The sequence below is a fragment of the Trachinotus anak genome, unplaced genomic scaffold (assembly GCF_046630095.1).
Source record: "Trachinotus anak isolate AG129_WGS33_773 ecotype Australia unplaced genomic scaffold, CSIRO_AGI_Tana_v1 ptg000042l, whole genome shotgun sequence".
In the NCBI taxonomy this organism is placed as follows: Eukaryota; Metazoa; Chordata; class Actinopteri; order Carangiformes; family Carangidae; genus Trachinotus; species Trachinotus anak.
In genome coordinates this window covers 245001-259129 of record NW_027273893.1, presented here as the reverse complement: position 1 = coordinate 259129, position 14129 = coordinate 245001, and the positions used below count along the sequence as shown (strand labels likewise).

At 42.2% G+C, this 14129-nt stretch overlaps 1 protein-coding gene across 2 annotated transcripts in view; it reads left to right on the top strand.

Annotated features, from left to right (window-relative positions):
- The window catches only part of ccdc102a (coiled-coil domain containing 102A), a 66716-nt gene that overhangs the window by 31770 nt on the left and 20817 nt on the right, over positions 1-14129 (top strand). Inside the window, exons 3-6 of one of the 2 annotated variants that reach the window (XM_071472930.1) lie at positions 1173-1568; positions 8289-8539; positions 9512-9680; positions 9825-13480. In XM_071472930.1, the coding sequence (XP_071329031.1) occupies positions 1173-1568; positions 8289-8539; positions 9512-9680; positions 9825-10247 (1239 nt within the window). In that variant the 3' untranslated portion in view covers positions 10248-13480. Of the gene's footprint in view, positions 1-1172; positions 1569-8288; positions 8540-9511; positions 9681-9824; positions 13481-14129 lie in introns of those variants that run through there. The other variant, XM_071472928.1, reaches the window with a different exon arrangement.

Sequence of the window (14129 nt, the reverse complement as noted above, 5' to 3'; positions counted from 1 at the left end):
AACAGAAAACAACCTGAGAAACACCTTAAAGATTAGAAATAAAAATGGTTAGAATAAGAGTAGACAAATGATATGTTATTAGTGAAGAATCTTTACTGAAGATCCACTGACTTACTTCCTGAGTAGCTTTTAAACCATCTCAGAGTGTTGCTCAAAACAGAGGAAATTCTGCTAATGAAAACTTTTAGATATGATTGAAAGCCCTGGAAAAAGTTAGCAAGTGGACCTTGAGCTGTGATTGTTTTGTAATAAACAGACCTTGAATAGTGCTTCACCAACCTCAGCTGTTTCATCTCACTGTGTAACACTGTGCAACACAGGACACAAAGCTGTGTGTGTTCCCTAAGACACGATTGAGGATGACCTGATGATTCGGTTCAGTAGATGACTGAAGTGTTACCGTTCATATACATTTCATTTACATTAAAAAATATGTTTTGTCAACAGTCTGCAGAGAAAATGATCAACTTTGAATCAACATTACAAGAAACTTTTATACCTGTTACTGAACATATCTGCAAAGTTGTTATTCTCAACATATTTCATCTGTTTTCTTCTGGGAACTGAAAAAGCAAGGTATGGTTATGAACTTGCACAGCCAGTATCAGCGATCTCAAGTGGTTTATGTGGTTTATGTTTAGACAAATCACAGCAGTTGGTTAAAGTTTAGAAAATAACTTGGTTTTTGTTAAACACTGAAAAAGTCAACAAAGTATGACAGAATAAGTGGACTTTTTCTGTATTTAACTAAAACTGCCATTTTCCTCTAACTAAAGTTAAGTGTGGTGATATTCTGTATTTTTCATGTCAACAAACATGAAAAGACCAAAACCAGGACTGTGTGTCTCCTGCGAACCATCAAAGCCTCATATATCTTCATCCTCTGCGCCACAGCAGCTCATTGTTGTCCAAAAACTATTACAAGCACATCACCGTTGCACTGTGCGACATGTTCTCTCATTACTATAAACACTCAGTCCCACACACACTGTCCCTCTACCAGGAATACTCACTAGAGCGCCAACTGTAGATTCATCCACTGCTGAAAATAGTCCCCAACCAATGCTCTCTTTGCTCACTTTATAAAAATGGAACTATATATTGAGGGAAACCAGGGGACCTGGGGCTGATGAGTTGATCTTGTGTCAGTCAGTCTTGTCTTTGTATCTCAGGTTCGTGCAGAGCGTAACCGAGCTCGTGATGAGGTTCGTCAGCTGAGGCAGCGCCTGGACACCCTCACCAAGGAGCTGACCAGTGTTCGGCGGGAGCGGCAGGAACTCGCCTCGGAGAACGAAACGCTACGACAGCAGACACTGCGTCTCCGTGGCGACCACACGGCTCCTCCTCCATCCACCACTTCTCCCTCTTACTCTCCTGCACACCAATGTGGTGCTTCCCCCTCCTCCTCTCCATCTATCCCTCCCTCCTCCCCTGCTTCCTCCTCCTCTTCCTCTCAGGTTCACAATGACGGCAAGCTGGACAGGGTGGGGGAAGCACCACCAGGGTCTCCAGAACCAGAACCAGTAAGGGATGTGGACCTGGACAGGCAAAAGCTAGGTCAACAAAAGGTGAGTCTGCAGTTAATTTAGATCAGAATAAATTATTTTGTTTGATCAGTTGGTGTCACTGTGAGGAAAAGACATGAGAAGAGAAACATCAGAGAGCAGTGAACTGACATCAGTCATGATGGTTTAAAGGCCCCCCGTGGTTTTTAGCCATCCTGGTGCCATGGCTGCAGGGTTGGCAGTGTCAACACTTGGATCCAGACTGAAATATCTCAACAACCTTTGGATGGATTGTCATGAAATTTAAATCCTAATGATCTTTTCCTCTAGTGCTACCATGACGATAACATTTGTGGTTTTAACTGTGAAATCTCTACAGCTATTGGATGACATTCAGTAAACACACTCATGTCGCCCTCAGGGTAGGTGTAGTGCTATTAAACAAATGTTAGCATCCTGACACGCTAAACTAAGATGGTGTACATACTAAACATCATGCAGCTAACTAGCTATGTCATTATGAACATGATAGCATGCTGACCTCAGCGTTTTATTCAAAACACCTCGGAGAGCTACCAGCAAGGCTGTGTTCAGATAGACAGTTTGAGGTTGAGTAGCAGGTTCAGCTGCCTTCAGCTTCAGCCTTCATTTTTGTTTTTATGTCTAACGTGCTAAATATAAATCTGCTTGGTTTGTGTTATGTGCTGCTGACAACAGTTGTTGATTGAACTCACCTTTTTTCTCTGTAAATGGGAGAAGGCCTCACTCAGGGCAGCTTGATGATAGGTAAGGAACAGAGTGACTGTCTCCCTGATATCAGTGAGCTCACGTCCTCTGCTGCTACATGAGCAATGTGACCTGAGCCTCAGTGAATGTGGGTGAGCCTGGTCACTGTGTCTCCACAAAGCTGGGAGAATCAAACCCTGTGAGATGGTTCATCGTGTGTGAGCTGGGGGGGAGTGTCCTAAATAAGGGAGAGTAGCAGTAGGGCTGCCCAGGTACACGCACACACACACACACCACACACACACTCATCATGCTTGCTTATCCCTGAGGGCTCAGTGATGCTGCAGTACTTATTATCTGTCAGCCTGTTCTGTGCAGACCATCCCGAAACCTAAAGCATCTGGGTCTGGCCTGACCTGCTGCTGCTTCGTTTGCACTGACAGACACTCGTGAGGAGAATTCAAACTTGTCTGGGATGTTAGCATAAAGTTCAATGACAGGTCATATTTCAGCCTCCAGTCACTCTGAGTGAGTGAGTGAGTGAGTGAGTGAGTGAGTGAGTGAGTGAGTGAGTGAGTATATTAACAGTTTTCATCTTCAGACCCCATTAGCGTGTGTGTACATGTGACACTGTCATAGTCAGGCTGCAAAAAATAACATTTAATGTGGTTGAAGCAGGAGAGTCAGTCAGTCAGTCAGTCAGACTGTATTGATCTATGAATGAATATAAGTGATTCTGTTAATATCTGTTGTCCACAGCTGCTTTCTACTGTTTCTCCTTCAGTTCATTAAAACCCTGCAGCATCTGAACAAGTGCAGAGCATAGTGTGTGTTTAACACATAGCCTTTCAATGTTTTCACCTTTATTAAATCCCCTGAACACATCGGGCTGCAGTATAACCATACAGATCTCCACACACTTCAGTCAGTTATAACTAGATATTCAGCTTTTTTGTGAGCCTGGGATGAACCCTGGTTACTGGACATCTCCTTCTTAAAAAAAGCACTAGACTCCATTGACAAAAACAGCAATTTAATCTTGCAGAACCCAGGATTTGCTGGTCTATTGCTGCCTCAGCCAGTTAGATTGTTTGTGTTATTGTGTGGCCCTTTTACTAAAGTAAAGGATCTGAATCCCATAATCTGCGAGGTAAAATTATTGTTTTGGTCTGGTGGCTTTGAACATGAAGATAAAACAGCTGTTTCTGGTTAAACAAAAATAATTTTACTCTTGAACAAAAAGGTTTACACTTGTACTTGCTATATAGTAAGGACCAAAAAAAGTGTTTTACGAACAGAGTGAAGACATTTTGGGAAAGTGAGGACATTTTGGCCGGTCCTCACTTTTTGAGACACCTTCAAATCACATTTTGAGGGTTAAGACTTGGTTTTAGAGTTATGGTTAGAATTAGGTTTAGGTTAAGGTTAGGGTTAAGGTTAGGGTTAGGGTTAGGGTTAGGCACTCAGTTGTGATGGTTAAGGTTAGGGTAAGGGGCTAGGGAATGCATTATGTCAATGAGTGTCCTCACAAAGATAGAAGTACAAGTATGTGTGTGTGTGTGTGTGTTTGTGTGTGTGTAAAGGGAGGGACAGGGAGGACAAGACACACATATATATGGTCATATGTTTATTTACTAGCAGTCTCACGTGTGTATGCATGTGCATCTGTGTGTGATGTGTACACTGAGGTACTGACTGTACATGCACGTGCATGTGCACCTACACAAATATACATACTTGTACTTCTATCTTTGTGAGGACACTCATTGACATAATGCATTCCCTAGCCCCTTACCCTAACCCTAACCATGACAACTGAGTGCCTAACCCTAACCCTGACCCTAACCTTAACCTAAACCTAATTCTAACCATAACTCTAAAACCAAGTCTTAACCCTCAAAATGTGATTTGAAGGTGTCTCAAAAAGTGAGGACCTCACTGTCCTCACTTTCCCAAAATGTCCTCACTCTGTTAGTAAAATACTTTTTTTTGGTCCTTACTATGTAGCAAGTACAAGTACGTATACACACACACACACACACACACACGCACACACACACACAGTCTTCAGATTTGGACCAGTCTCTGTCAGTCCAATCTGTAGTGGCGGTTAGGGACAGATGTGTCGTTTGTCAGGAGCAGATGTGAAACACTCCTGCTGTTTTCAAAGCACGCCTCTCTCCACAGTACAAATACATTTAAGGGAGAGCTGTGCAAATAACAGGAGGAGGAATGTTACCAGTTGTTGATTGTGTGGAATTTACTGTACTGAGGTTTCACATGGTGCACAGGTGGGAAGAGGCATAAACAGCCTTCCTCCCATTATTAACATATATCAGAATAAATGAGGTAGATACAGCTTGATAGTATAGTCACAGTAACAGCAGTTGTGTAGGTGTGGTCCTAGTAGCAGCAGTAGTGGAATCATAGTCATCACAGTAGCACTCTGTCCCATCTGATAACACTGCTTTGACCTCCTGTGATTTTTCTGACTGTGCTCCCAGTGTGTGTTTATAGCAGTGGTGGGTCCCTTTGTTTTTTGGCAGTTGTATATTGTCTCACCACACACACACACACACACACACAAAAGTGCACATGCACACGTGTACATGAGCTGTAGCCTCATAATGAAGGTGTGTGTGTGTGTGTGTGTGTGTGTGTGTGTGTGTGTGTGTGTGTGTGTGTATGTGTGTGTGTGTGTGTGTGTGTGTGTGTGTCGAGGCAGATCAGACTTGACCTTCAGCTCACACAGGCGGGGTTTCCATGGTATCATGTGCACATACATACTAACACACACACACATCAAATACACACTGAGGCTGTGGCGTTCCAAGTAAACCACAATGTGTGTGTGAGTGTGTCAGTGGTGGTGGTCTTTGGAGCAGTGGCTAACTGTTGCTCACACACAGCATAGCCTCATTTCCTGTCTCCCTCCATTGTTCTGGTTCTCACACACACTGAATACTTCCACATGTAACTCAGTTTGTGTCGTTGTGTAACGTGTGACACAAAGGGTCCCTCTGCTGGGGATCACCTGGAACAACAGCAGCAGCATCACACCCCTGTTTTCCTTTTGGCTTTACCTTCACTTTGTGGCAACATTGCAAATGAAAAAGGATGTAAAAATGTTGTTAGATGCTTTCATCCATAAGTTGTGTGTCTTCAGTGTTGGCTTTTAATGAACTGGAAAAACTGTTCTGTAGATTGATCTCAATGTATTTTTCTAGGTTCAAGCATGATAATAATAATAACTCTCGTGCAGCAATTAAAACAAAGCAGCAAAACACTAAAAATCTGGTATTCTTAAACTACAGACTTGAAAAAAATCCAAACCGTAGCACATATAATTCTTTTGGGTCAGGTCTGTCTTTCAAAATTTTCTCTCTACGTGTTGTGTTTGTGTAAAATTTCCTTGGGCTGGTTTCACAGCCACAGTTGATCTGATTTGCATCAGGTGATGCAGGAGACCTGCAGGTCTGGAAAAAGTATAAAAAGTGCTGCTGAAGGAGCATTCTTATGTTTTGTAGCTCGACTAAAGGTGATGGAATGAGAAGTACTGATTATCTAGGTTATTGCTGTGCTGTTTGCTTATTGTAGTTCGACTTGCTCTTGAGCCTTTGTTCCTCTTTCAGTCTTGACAACCTGCACAGTTTTAGCCCTGCTAGCTGCACTGATCTAGGGACACACACTCTCGGTCAGTTCACACTACAACAACACAACACATCTACTGGATGGGTCAGTGTAAAACTTTGTGCACATGTTCATGTTTAGCAGACAGTAAATCCTAATGACTCTGGTGACTCTGACTATCCCCCAGCACCAGCAGCATATCAAAACACATTTGTTCTGTTTATGACCAAGTACCTGCAGAACTAATGATACTCTCACCAGCCTCAGCTCTACATTGTATTTAGTGCGAATTAGCACTAATTAGAATGCTAACACACTCATTGATGATTGATGTCAATGCTGATGCTGCAGCACGATGATAATCTGAAAGAAACATGCAAGTTTTTCAGCCTGTGGGAAACAGACCTCACATTTTACATCTGGCAAATGTCATGAAAGTTAAAGGGCGCAGAAACATTTGGATTTTTACTGTTGCCAGAGCCAACAGATTTACTGTGCGGAGAGGAGGAAAAAGTCGACACTTCCAATTTAATTTCTGTTAAGGCAATTAAATAAAACGAGATGTGAAAATGTTTGGTCATAAGAATCCACCCAAGGCTTTGAGGGCTGTGCTGTGACAGCATGCTGGCAGAAACCTGAGCTGATCCACTGGAGGAAACAGATTAGATTGATTCTGCCTCTGGAGGGAGGAGCAGAGAGCGGACTGGGAAACAGAGAGGACAGAAGACAGAAATATTGTCGCAGGAGAGGCCCATATGTTGACAACCCCCTCAAAAACAGAGAGCTTCTCATCAATCCATGTGCATAGTTTGGAACGAGACTGATACTTTATTTTCCAAGAATGAAAATGAGAGGAAGACTTGATCCCTGTGATGTTGTGTGAGGAGTTATGGGAGGTGAAGAGGGTCAATGTTTCTCACAGGATTCCAGGGACATGGAGTTCGAAACTGCCAATAAACAGCAGTGAAAGTGAGAACCTCACTCACAGAGCCTCTTGTAACAACGCTCTGCTGTGGTATCATATTTATATTCACAATGAGTCTGTGGCCAAAGCTGCTGGAAAGCTTTAACAGGACCACATGTGAAGATAGGCTCAGTCACACCAGCTTTCAAACAGTGAAATCAGTTTATTTCACTTGAACTGCTCACAGGACAGCTAGTCCTAACCAACACTGGACCGGCCTCGGGCCAGCGCTACATACAAATGTCCATGACTGACTGAGTGTTTAGATCAATACTGAAATATTGATACTCTGATCCTACACGTTTCTGTTCTAGGATCAGTTTCACATGAAAAGATTGATATCTGAACTCAGTGATTTGGGGTAAATGTGGGACACAGTAGAAAGTTTCTACTCCAGATCACCAGGAGGTAGTCTAAATACTGCCTGGTTGATAGGAACTACTTCTCCTTACACCTGTACGTGATGGTGGCTGAATGTAAATGTAATGTGTGTGGAACCTTTTCAGTTTAGAACAACAGACACGCTGTGTGTGATGTGTGTGAGGACTTTGAGGTTCTGTGGCAATGCCACAAACCTTGTCAATCATCTGAAATTTAATCAAAATACAAAATATGATGAGGTCAGAAGAAGAGGAGACAGACTTCACTCTCTGAGTCCTTTTGCGAGTCTTTTTAAACCACGGTTGACCTTTGTCATCTCTGATTGTGTTTGGTCTTTCTAGACAACAATAATGGATCTAAATGTGCAGCAGCAAACATCTCATCTCCCTGCACTGCAGGACTGAGAGGTTCAGGAAATCCTTTGTTCCCACTGCCATCAGACTGTTCAACAATTCAGACAAAGGCAGTGGATCATGATCGGACTCAAATCTTAACTAAATACATAAATAAGCTACTGGAAAATTAAATTTCCTGAGGGATCAGTTAAGTATTTTAAAAAAAATCTTTTTACCTTTTTATACCTACCAGGTATTTACCTCACCTGATGGGACACGTCTGACTGCTTCTTAACTGCCTGCTTATCACAGACTGTGATAGAGAACTTTATCCATATTGTCCATGTCAAACTAAACTATTGTGACCAAGCTGTTAAAGAGAAGCATTTGAATCAGTGGCTTTGACCGCTTTAATATCTGATGAACTCTCATGATTTGTTCATGAACATTATAATTTCACTGCACTGCAGGAAGTTCATTCCACTGGACTGAAACATGCAGTAAACTGTATTTGTTCTTGTCTCTGTTGGATGAAAGGATCATTCAGGTGTAGGAAACCTCTGGTGTGTTCTGGACCTCATCTTTCTTGGTTATGGTGACACTGTTTCATGTCCTGCTGGATTCAGTCATAGCACTGTCACCATTATACTGGGTTCAGTCCTACAGAACACAAGTGTTTAGTATGCCTCCTTACATCAGCAAATCTGGTCTCATTTTTTCCTCCCTCTCTGTGTCTTGGTCTGTCAGGACCTGGAGCTGCTGGAGTCTGTCCTGTGCTCCAGGGCCCCGGGCGCCGACAGTCAGGAGGCCTGGGACGGTCGTGGCGGTAGCGGCGGCGTGAACATGGCCAGCTCACGCTCATCCTCGGGTCTGAGCCGGCAAGAGCGCAGCAGGCAGCTGTGGGAGGACATGAGCACAGCGGAGGAAGACTCCAGCAAACTGAACGCCCTGCAGCTTCGCCTGGACGAGTCCCAGAAAGTCCTGCTGAAAGAGAGAGAGTAAGAGAGAGACGGGGACACACTGTCTGAGCTGTGTCACTGTATGAATGTGAAATAACATCAGCTTCAACGCCACATTCAGCGTTGTAACCAGTCTATATATATATATATATATATATATATATATATATATATATATATATATATATATATATATATATATATATAATATATATTATATATTATTTATTTATATATATATATATATATATATATATATATATATATATATATATATATATATAAACTATATAAAAAAATTTTTTGCAGTTCTGCACAGTTTTCTGTCTGACCCTTGTTTCAATGGTTTGCTTACTGTACATTGAACCTTCACATGTGACAAATAAAACTGCTATTTAGTGGCAGCATCACTTATACCTGTAACATAATATACAATAATATAATTATATTATTTATTTTAAAAAATCCCTCCTTAAATATTGTCTATTACAGATATGACTATATATCAAGATATTAAATTTTGGATATGCCCAAGCTTAACACCACCTCCACTGTCAGCTCTGTCAGCAGCACAGCACCTGAAGCAGGAAGTGGGTCATACACTTTATGTTTGTGAAAATGTGAGATGTTTTAGAACACAACCATGAGATGTCAGCAAAGTACAGACACGGGAGGTAAATGTGCAGTGGCTGCTCTCATACTCCCTCATCTGGCTGTGAAATACTAAAATCTGTGTCTGTGGACATCTGGTCACCTGTTTTTAAATATCCTGTGCTCCTGTCACAGCTCAAACAGTGCACTGTGTAACGAACTGGAGGGAAGCTGTAGATGGTGGTGACATTTCACCAATGATTTCCAGGAGAGTTTCTTCTTGTGAACTGTACAGAGACTCTTAATGTGTAGGTGTGAAAAGTTAAAAATCCACTTTACAGACATTTGCTGACTCAAGTAAAAACTCTGTGTTAAGAGTGTTAAGACATATTGATGTGTGTTCTGTGTCTGCGTTCCCAGGGACAAACTTGCTCTGAGTAAGAGCATCGAGAGGCTGGAGGCTGACCTCAGTCAGTGGAAACTTAAATATGAAGAGCTGAGCAAGAGCAAACAGGAGGCTCTGAAACAGGTAAGATGTGTGTGGTCAGGTTATCATTCAGTCTGTGGTCAGGTTATCATTCAGTCTGTGGTCAGGTTATCATTCAGTCTGTGGTCAGGTTATCATTCAGTCTGTGTGTGGTCAGGTTATCATTCAGTCTGTGTGTGGTCAACTTATCATTCAGTCTGTGTGTGGTCATCTTATCATTCAGTCTGTGGTCAGGTTATCATTCAGTCTGGTCATCTTATCATTCAGTCTGTGTGTGGTCAGGTTATCATTCAGTCTGTGGTCATGTTATCATTCAGTCTGTGTGTGGTCAGGTTATCATTCAGTCTGTGTGTGGTCAGGTTATCATTCGGTCTGTGTGTGGTCAGGTTATCATTCGGTCTGTGTGTGGTCAGGTTATCATTCGGTCTGTGTGTGGTCAGGTTATCATTCGGTCTGTGTGTGGTCAGGTTATCATTCAGTCTGTGTGAGGTCAGGTTATCATTCAGTCTGTGTGAGGTCTGTGTGTGGTCAGGTTATCATTCAGTCTGTGTGTGGTCAGGTTATCATTCAGGTTATCATTCAGTCTGTGGTCAGGTTAACATTCAGTCTGTGTGTGGTCAGCTTATTATTCAGTCTGTGTGTCGTCAGGTTATCATTCAGTCTGTGTGAGGTCAGGTTATCATTCAGTCTGTGTGAGGTCAGGTTATCATTCAGCTTATCATTCAGTCTGTGTTGATACACTGATATTCAGTCACTGTTTCACACAGAAGTGTCACTTGCTGTCAGTGATGCTTCCACAAACACTTGTTCCTGTCAAATATAAAATGTTAGCACACTAACACCTGGTCAACATTATACTTGCTTAACACCAGTTTGTTAACAAGATGTGATGAATAGATGATTGCAGCCTCGCAGACCTGCTGACATGACTGTGGAGAGAATAACATACATTTTCATTGAACTAATTCTGCAATTAAAGCCACAGTCCTGTTCTATTCTCCAGTGTTCGAGCGAAAATACTGTTTTCATTCACTAATTATGACAGTTTGCTTATTATTGCATTACCATTAACAAGACTGTGTGCGGTTATTCACTGTGATTAACAGAAATAAAAGAAGCATAAAAATAGAAGTAAAAGCATAATAAGAAAACAGTGTAAGAACAGTATAAAAACACAGATTATAAAACAGATAAATCCAATTAAAGTGAAAGATTAACTGATTACATGAAAGCAGGTGGAGGTGGAGCATTGGAGATCCACTGGGAGCTGGTTCCAGCAGGGGGCAGCACAGTGGCTGAGAGACTTTTCCCAGTTTTTAGTTTTAACTCCACGCTCCACTAAAGCCCCTTTTCCACTGGTCAAAAAACCTCTGAAGACCCACTTCTTTTGGTGGAAAAGGGTATTCGAGACCTTTTAGGCTCATACACATCAAACACTTCAGAAACATATTTAGACCCTAGACCATAGACCATATTTAGTGACTTGTAGACAATACAACAAGTGAATTCAGCTCTGTGTATGACTGGAGGACAGTGCAGAGACCTGAGAACTGCAGTAATTCAGCTCTGTTCTCTCTAGTTATGTAGATATTCCAGCATGTGATGAAAGGACAAATGGAAGCAACTGGAAATAATTAGTGAAAACTGAAAATGACACAACTGTGTTGTGACACAGATGGAATTAGGGCTGTGTACTTTATAGTGAATTTACACTGTCACAGAGCACAGAAAACTTGATGAGTGTTACCGTGCACAGTGATCAACAATTTCTCATGTCCCCAGACGACATGATTATTTGATGTGGGGCTTTTTGAGGCGCTCACCTACAATCAGTGTGTTAGCTGCTGTAGATCTAGGTCAGTGTGCTCCAGGTTTGGAGAAGCAGCGTTGTGTTGCTGTGGACAAGACTCATCTCTGAAATCTGAACTCAGCAGTATCAGGTCAGGATCAGATTAATGCTTAAAGCAGCTGATTGCATACTTACATTTTCAAGTAAAGAGTGTTTGAGACACTACTGAGTTTTGAGCTTTAGTTGTTAGTCCAGTTAATTCACTTTCACTCAAGAATACATTTCTAATTAGCTTCAGTGCAGCCTCCACTGCTGATTGTGGTCTTGATAGGGATACAGGATGCTTGCAGGATTGTGCTGTGGCTTGTCATCCCAAACTGTATAAGGGACTCATCTGCTGGATCTGAGTCTCTATGTGGACCAGGGCATGTTTTAATTAACTGGTATGTGCCGTATTATCCCCAGTCCCTGTATTGAAACTCATTGTTCCAGCTGTCTGCAACTTGCCTTCTTTCTCTGGAAAACAGGAAGCAGTTTGTAATGCTCAGCAGCCCAAACACGTAAACAGCAGTCAGGAGTTTTTATTTATTGCATTCCCCACGACACAACTGCTCTGAGTTACAGTTTTTCACCGTCCTGCTTTTCTCAGAAGTGTAAACACAAAACCAAACTGTCAAACTAGATTCACCAAACCTCTGACTCAAACACTCGCCTCAGATCACAACACTGTTCTCAGACCAGACAATAAAAACACCACAAGCCTTGATTACACACTGCGTAAAGAGAATGGAAAACAGCGTTCAGAGCCTGTAGCTCCAGAAATGTTTACTGTATTTTATTAAAGAATAATGTGTCACAACTCAGTGACAGTTCCAGTGCTGCCTGTTGTTAGTGTTGAATGTCTGGACTCAGCTTTTCACAATAAAACTTCAGGACAAAAAGACAAATGAAAAACATGACTGCATAATAAAACTCATTCAGTCTAGCGTCATGCTTTTGTACTGTACTAATGTCATATGTGTGTGTATGTATTTATAGAGTATACCAGGCCACTTTATTAGGTATACCTGTTCAACTGCTCGTTAAGGACAATATCTAATCAGGCAATCACATGGCAGCAACTCAGTGTATTCAGGCATGTAGACATGGTGAAGACAACCTGCTGAAGCACAAATCCAGCATCAGAATGAAGAAGAAAGGTGATTTAAGTGACTTTGAATGTGGCAAATATCCAGTGAGCAGCAGTTCTCTGGGAGAAAATGCCTTGTTGATGCCAGAGATCAGAGGAGAATGGCCAGACTGCTTCAAGCTTTAAAGGCAACAGTCACTCAGATAACCACTCGTTACAACTAAAGTTTGCAGAGGAGCATCTCTGAACGCACAACACAACGAACCTTGAAGCAAATGGGCTACAGCAGCAGAAGACCACACCGGGGGCCACTCCTGTCGGCTAAAAACAGGAAACTGAGGCTACAGTTCACACCGGCTCAACAAAACTGGACAATAGAAGATTGGATAAACGTTGCCTGGTCTGATGAGTCTCGATTTCTGCTGCAACATTCGGATGGTAGGGTCAGAATTTGTCAACAACATGAAAGCATGGGTCCATCCTGCCTTGTATCAATGGTTCAGGCTGGTGGTGGTGGTGTAATGGTGTGGGGGATATTTTCTTGGCACACTTTGGGCCCCTTTAAACACCACAGCCTACCTAAGTATTGTTGCTGACCATGTCCATCCCTTTATGACCACAGTGAACCATCTTCTGATAACACACCATGTCACAAAGCTCATATCATCTCAAACTGGTTTCTTCAACATGACAATGAGTTCACTGTACTCAAATGGCCTCCACAGTCACCAGATCTCAGTCCAACAGAGCACCTTTGGGATGTGGTGGAATGGGAGATTCACATCATGGATGTACAGGCGACAAATCTGCAGCAACTGTGTGATGCTGTCATGTCAACATGGACCAAAATCTCTGAGGAATGTTTCCAGCACCTTGAATCTATGCCACGAAGAATTAAGGCAGTTCAAAAGGCAAAAGGGGTCCAACCTGGTACTAGCAAGGTGTACCTAATAAAGTGGCCAGTGAGTGTATACCTGTTCATGGTGGCCACAGAGGGTTGTACTCACTGTCCGGCTTCCCTCACTGTCTCTCCATGAAGAACAGCATGGTCTATTACAGCTGCTCGAATTTCATCTGAAATGTTCTTGGTTTGCTCTTCCTCCTCTTCCTCCTCTGCCTCTCAGATTATTTACCTCCATTGTTTCTTTCAACCTTCATCAACCCGTTCACTCTGAACTGGCCTCTACAGGTTTCCTTACATCATTAGCAACAATTGTGAACAGTGCGTCACAGTGCTCAGTGTGTTTTAGTGAGAGAAAATGTAGAGTTCTGCAAAAAGAGTAGGTCAGATATGCAGCTTGTGTCTAACGAGGTTAAAATTGTTCATTGTTTTGTCAAAAGAGTGGTGCAGTTTTCTGACATTCCAGAAAACAATAGATTACATCACACAAAATAAAATTTCACCAAACCAAAATTTAATGAGCTGCAGTGTGTGATAAATACACAATAAGAGATTACAACAGAATACCTTCTTCCTTCCTCTGTGGCTGTGATTGTCTACTCTGCATAGATCAGATTGTCATGGACCCTCAGGATCTCTCAATCCACAGTTAAGTTCTCTGCTGTTCATGTTTTGGCAGAGTTGCCCCACTTGGGGGCAGTCCAGGCGTGCAGAGAGGAGAGTACTGGGAGC